This window comes from Pipistrellus hanaki (genome assembly GCF_964339955.1).
Source record: "Pipistrellus hanaki genome assembly, chromosome: 18".
NCBI lineage: Eukaryota > Metazoa > Chordata > Mammalia > Chiroptera > Vespertilionidae > Pipistrellus > Pipistrellus hanaki.
The window spans coordinates 34,385,615-34,391,599 of NC_140520.1; the positions used below are offsets into that span (position 1 = coordinate 34,385,615).

Here is a 5,985-nt window from a genome sequence, read left to right on the forward strand (position 1 = left end):
CGCTGGGAGTGCACCGCCAGCAACGCCGTCGCCCGCGTGGCCGCCGCCACCAACGTCTACGTGCTGGGTCAGTGGGCACATCGCCCGCCGGGGCCGTGAGACACCACGTTGGGGGCAGACAGGGAACCGGTCTTGAAGCTCAGATGGGGTGGTGGGTGGGGAACCCCTGGGATGATGGGTGGAGGGCAGAGGCCCTGGGTTCCTCTTAGTTCTTCACATCCCTTCGGGGCCCTGACCCTAACCTCTCCCCCCATCCCCTCACCCCCCTGCCCAGGCACCAGCCCCCACGCTGTCACCAACGTGTCCGTGGTGCCCGTGCCCAAGGGCGCCAATGTCTCCTGGGAGCCTGGCTTTGACGGCGGCTACCTGCAGAGATTCAGCGTCTGGTACACCCCACTGTGAGTGCCCCGCCCTGGCTCTCCCTGGCCCTCTGCCCTTTCTCTGCCCCCTCCCCCCTTCCCCCTCTCCCCTACTCTGCCCCAGCCCTGCCCACCTCCAAGGCTTTCCTTACAGAGACTCCCAGGTGGCCCTGGCTGATGAGGTCCCCTTTCCCTCATGCCCTAGGGCCAAGCGTGCTGACCGAGCCCACCACGACTGGCTGTCCCTGGCGGTGCCCGTGGGGGCCACTCACCTCCTGGTGCCAGGGCTGAAGCCCCACACCCAGTACCAGTTCAGCGTCCTGGCTCAGAACAAGCTGGGCAGCGGGCCCTTCAGCGAGATCGTCCTGTCTGCCCCCGAGGGTGAGAGGGCAGCCGATGGGGGGGAGGGCTGGCAGGAGAAGCTGGATATGGGGGGGGAGGGGGCTGGGGGGCAGGATGTGAAGGTGCTGGGCAGCTTGGGGTCCAGAGGGATTTGTGGAGCATGATCCAGGCTTGTCTTAGGGCAGGGGTCGGCAAACTCCGGCTCTGTTGACTAATGAGTTTGCCAACCACTGCCCTAGAGCAGTGTTTCCCAAACTTTTGACATATGTGTGCCCCTTCTATAATTTCCGTAACGCTGAGCACCCCTCGTACTCATGAGAACGTAGAATTAGGCGCAGCTAAGCACGGTGCAGTGCATATCCCCACCAACTCTTCCCGTGCCCCTGGGGGTATGTGTACCACACTTTGGGAAACACTGTTAGACTCTCGATTCCAATCATTCCAGGCTGTTGTTGTTCCTTGTGATTCAGCCCCTATCCCAGCGGTCGGCAAACTCATGTGGCTCTCGAGCCGCCGTTTTCCGACCACTGCCTTAGGGGCTCTGGGAGAATGGTGGGCACAGGCGGCCGGGAAAGGCCCGGGGCCGAGGGGAAGGCGCTGGACATGCTATTCCTGCCCCGCCTATCTGTCCCATCCAGGGCTTCCTACCACCCCCGCGGCCCCCCCACTTCCTGCCACAGAGATGCCGCCGCCCCTGTCCCCACCCCGGGGCCTGGTGGCAGTGAGGACGCCCCGGGGGGTCCTGCTGCACTGGGATCCCCCCGAAATGCTCCCCCAGAGGCTGGATGGCTACATCCTCGAGGGCCGCCAGGGCGCCCAGCGCTGGGAGGTGCTGGACGGGGCGGTGGCGGGCGCCGAGGTGCAGCTGCTGGTGCCCGGCCTCATTAAGGTGAGAGTGGGGAGCAGGCCAGGGGCTCTGCGGTTCTCGGGGGGCCTCCCCTCTATTCCCAAACCCAGACAGGACCGTCTCCCCGGCTTCCCCCTCCCCCGTCACCTCCCCTTCTCTGTCTTCCCAACGGGGCTGGTGTGGGGGGCCGGGCCGGGCCCTGACCCCCCGGAACGCCACCCCAGGACGTTCTCTACGAGTTCCGCCTCGTGGCCTTGGCCGGCGGCTACGTCAGCGGGCCCAGCAACTCGGCCAACGTCTCCACTTCTGGTGAGAACCCGGAGGGGCCGGGCCGGGCCAGGGGTGCGGGGCGCGGGCCCGCTGCCTCTGCACACGGCCTCCTCCCTCTTGGCTCCCCGCAGGCCTGGAGGTGTACCCGTCCCGCACCCAGCTGCCCGGCCTCCTGCCCCAGCCCGTGCTGGCCGGCGTGCTGGGCGGGCTCTGCTTCCTGGGCGTGGCCGTCCTGGTGAGCATCCTGGCCGCCTGCCTCACCGGCCGCCGCCGGGCCGCCCGCCGCCGCCGCCACTGCAAGCGCCTCCGCCAAGGTAGGGCCAGCCCCCCTCACCACCCCCCTCCAAGGTAGGGCCAGCCCCCCTCACCACCCCCCTCCAAGGTAGGGCCAGCCCCCTCACCACCCCCCTCCAAGGTAGGGCCAGCCCCCCCTCAGCACCCCCCTCCAAGGTAGGGCCAGCCCCCCTCACCTCCCCCCTCCAAGGTAGGGTCAGCCCCCCTCACCTCCCCCCTCCAAGGTAGGGCCAGCCCCCCTCACCACCCCCCTCCAAGGTAGGGCCAGCCCCCTCACCACCCCCCTCCAAGGTAGGGCCAGCCCCCCTCACCACCCCCCTCCAAGGTAGGGCCAGCCCCCCTCACCACCCCCCTCCAAGGTAGGGCCAGCCCCCTCACCACCCCCCTCCAAGGTAGGGCCAGCCCCCCTCACCACCCCCCTCCAAGGTAGGGCCAGCCCCCTCACCACCCCCCTCCAAGGTAGGGCCAGCCCCCCTCACCACCCCCCTCCAAGGTAGGGTCAGCCCCCCCTCAGCTCCCCCTACAAGGTAGGGTCAGCCCCCCCTCAGCTCCCCCTACAAGGTAGGGTCAGCCCCCCCTCAGCTCCCCCCACAAGGTAGGGCCAGCCCCAATCAGTCAGCACTTCTTGCTTGGAGGAAAGCCCCGGCCCCAGCACCCTTCCTGCACCCAGCACCCTTCCTGCGCCCAGCACCCTTTCTGCGCCAGCCTTGCCTACACTGCTCCCATGTGAGGTCCGAGGTGAGGTCTGTGCCCGGGCCCTGAGAGCCCTGTGTGCCTGCGTCACCGCTGGCTCTCCTGCCCTTACAGATGCGCCTCTTCTCTTCTCTCCACCCGGGCTGTCATCTCCACTGTAAGTCCTCCTCCTCTGGCTTCCTTCTGCCCCCTGCCCCCAGGGTGCCCCTGTCCTCTGCTCCTTCCCTGCGCCTGGGGTAGGAGTTGTGAGAGGGGAGCAGAAAGGGGAGGAAGGGGAGGATGGGTGCAGAGCCCAGCCTGGGGGGCTCCGGGGCTGCTGTGCCCCCTCCACCTCCGTGTGGGTCCTTGCTCACTCGCTTTCCTAGCTCTGCTCTGTCGTGTACCAGACCCCTCCAGGCCCAGCCACGGTTCCCTGACCACAGGCCTGCTCTGTCCTCCCCAGCTCCGCTCCCGGCTCGGGCAGCCCTGACAGCGTGGCCAAGCTGAAGCTCCGGGGCTCCCCGGCCCCCAGCCCGCGCCAGAGCCTGCTGTGCGGGGAGCCCGCTCGAACCCCTGGCTCCCCTCCAGGCCCCCCACCCAGCCAGGGACCCTTACCCCTGGAGCCCATCTGCCGGGGACCAGATGGGCGCTTTGTGTTGGGACCCAACGCGGGGACCCCCCAAGAGAGGCCAGGCCCTGAGCAGGCCGCAGCTCGGACCCCAGCCCGGCACCAGGCCGGGTCCTATGACTGCAGCAGCAGCAGCCCCACGGGGCTGCCCCGGCCCCTCTGCATTACAGACATCAGCCCCGTGGGGTCCTCCCCCGCGGCCCCGCCCAGCCCCCTGCCCGGCGCGGGCCCCCTGCTGCAGTACCTGAGCCTGCCCTTCTTCAGGGAGATGAACGTGGACGGCGACTGGCCCCCTCTGGAGGAGCCTGCCTCTGCTGCACCCCCCGATTACAGGGACACCCGGCCCCGCCCGCCCTCCTCCCTCCTGCAGCCCCTGGACTCCCCTCCTGCGTCCCCCCGGGCGGGGCTTCTGGGGGCCGGGGGCAGGGCCGGGGCTGCCCCCGAGGGCCCGTGCGCGGCGCTGGCCGACTGGACCCTGCGGGAGCGGCTGCTGCCCGGCCTCCTCCCCGCCGCCCCCCGGGGCAGCCTCACCAGCCAGAGCAGCGGGCGGGGCAGCGCCTCCTTCCTGCGGCCGCCCTCCACGGCCCCCTCGGCCGGGGGCAGCTACCTCAGCCCGGCTCCCGGAGACACCAGCAGCTGGGCCAGCGGCCCCGAGCGGTGGCCCCGGAGGGAGCATGTGGTGACCGTCAGCAAGAGGTGAGGCAGCCGAAGCCGGTTTGGCTCCGTGGTAGAGCGTTGGCCTGCGGACTGAAAGGTCCCAGGTTCGATTCCGGACAAGGGCATGTACCTTGGTTGCGGGCACATCCTCAGTGGGGGGTGTGCAGGAGGCAGCTGGTCAATGTCTCTCTCTCATCGATGTTTCTAACTCTCCCTCTCTCTTCCTCTGTAAAAAAAATCAATAAAATATATTTTTTAAAAAAAGGGGTGAGGCTGTCCCTACCCGTTCCTGCTGTCATCTCATCTCCGACTGACTCCCCAGCCTCTCCTGACACCTGCCTTCTCTGCTCCGCTCCCTCTATGGCCGGAATTCGGGAGATGGCCACCCTCAAACCCCCCACCTCCGACCCCCACATTTGTCTCTTTACAGGAGGGACACATCTGTGGACGAGAACTATGAGTGGGACTCAGAATTCCCTGGGGACATGGAGTTGCTGGAGACCCTGTGCCTGGGCTTGTCGGGCCCCCGGCCCGGACCTGACGCGGAGCCAGAGCTAGGTGTGCGAGCCCTCCGGAAAGCAGGCGCTCCTGGCCTTGCCGTCCCACCACCCGCAGCCTCAGGACCCACCTGCTCCCGGTTGCCCCCTGGGGTCATGTGACCTGCAGGCCCTGGGGAGCCTCAGGGTGCCAGTGAACCTCAAGGCCGTGTCCCCCCCTTGTTCTGCCCCCCTCCCCCTCCGGCAGGTGCAAAGACTCCAGAGGTGGGCTGCCTCCTGGGCGCCGCCCCGGCTCCGGGCCCCGAGGCCCGCTGTGCGGCCCTCCGGGAGGAGTTCCTGGCCTTCCGCCGCCGCCGAGAGGCCGCCAGGGCCTGGCTCCCCGCCTACCGACAGCCGGTCCCCCACCCCGAGCAGGCCACTCTGCTGTGAGCACCCTCCTGTGGGGCAGCTGGAAGGCGCAGGGACCCCGCGAAGGAGGCCCCACCCAGACCCAGCTCCACCTGGAAACTGCCCCTGCCCCTGAGGCCCAGGCACACACCCTGCTGGTGGGCTGGGGTGGGCGTGGTGTGGGATGTGTGTGCTGAGCCTGGGGACTAGAGCAGGGATCCTAGGTCTGCCGGAGGGCGTGTGTGTGTGTGTGTGTGTGTGTGTGTGTGGTTTGTGGTGTGGGTGAGGTTTTATACAGGTGAATAAAGAACACCTGGAAAATGTTTTCTATGTTGTCTGACTTGGAATCTGAGAGGGAGGGGGGAATCTCGAACCCTTGGAAGGAGGGCATTCTTCCTAAATGAATGGAGGAGCATTCAGCAGCCATTCAGAAAGCACGTATGGAGCGCCTCCTGACGTCGGCTGCCACAGAGCAGCCACCCCGCGAATGCTGAGAAAACAGAGTTCACCAAGCCAAGCCCTGACCTTGGGTTCTTTCTCAGTCTGCGAGGCAGACGGGAGAAATAGCTAGAGCATGATGCGACGGGTGCTGATAAAGCGAGGCCGCGGTGATTGTGGCGGCACAAAGGAAGGAGTGAACGGGAGCGCTTACAGCATGTGCGGGGACCGAGGCGTCCTGGGGGGGATCCTCAGAGCTTTCCCTGTGGGAACAAAGACGCTAAAGCCGGGCACCCGACCTGTAGGCACTGCTCTCCACGCCGCCGTGCTTGTAGCAGCTACTTCTCTACACTGAGGGAGGGAGGGAGTCCTGTTAGACTGGGCCAGTGGTCGGCAAACTCATTAGTCAACAGAGCCAAATAGCAACAGCACAACGATTGACATTTCTTTTGAGAGCTGATTTTTTTAAACTTCTTGCTGAAACTGGTTTGGCTCAGTGGATGGAGTGTTGGCCTGGGGACTGAAAGGTCCCAGGTTCGATTCCAATCAAGGGCATGTACCTTGGTTGCGGGCACATCCCCAGAGGGGGATGTG

The 5,985-nt window shown here is 66.7% G+C and overlaps 1 protein-coding gene across 4 annotated transcripts in view; it reads left to right on the forward strand.

The window, feature by feature from the left end:
* The window catches only part of IGSF9 (immunoglobulin superfamily member 9), a 22,449-nt gene extending 16,700 nt beyond the window's left edge, over positions 1-5,749 (forward strand). For all 4 annotated transcript variants that reach the window (XM_084865841.1, XM_084865840.1, XM_084865838.1 and 1 more), the window contains exons 12-21: positions 1-67; positions 275-398; positions 565-740; positions 1,340-1,590; positions 1,773-1,857; positions 1,950-2,132; positions 2,920-2,962; positions 3,248-4,108; positions 4,500-4,627; positions 4,814-5,749. The exon at positions 1-67 is cut by the window's left edge and continues 84 nt beyond it. In XM_084865841.1, the coding sequence (XP_084721967.1) occupies positions 1-67; positions 275-398; positions 565-740; positions 1,340-1,590; positions 1,773-1,857; positions 1,950-2,132; positions 2,920-2,962; positions 3,248-4,108; positions 4,500-4,627; positions 4,814-4,995 (2,100 nt within the window). In that variant the 3' untranslated portion in view covers positions 4,996-5,749. The remainder of the gene's footprint in view (positions 68-274; positions 399-564; positions 741-1,339; positions 1,591-1,772; positions 1,858-1,949; positions 2,133-2,919; positions 2,963-3,247; positions 4,109-4,499; positions 4,628-4,813) is intronic.
* The last annotated feature ends 236 nt before the right edge of the window (positions 5,750-5,985 follow it).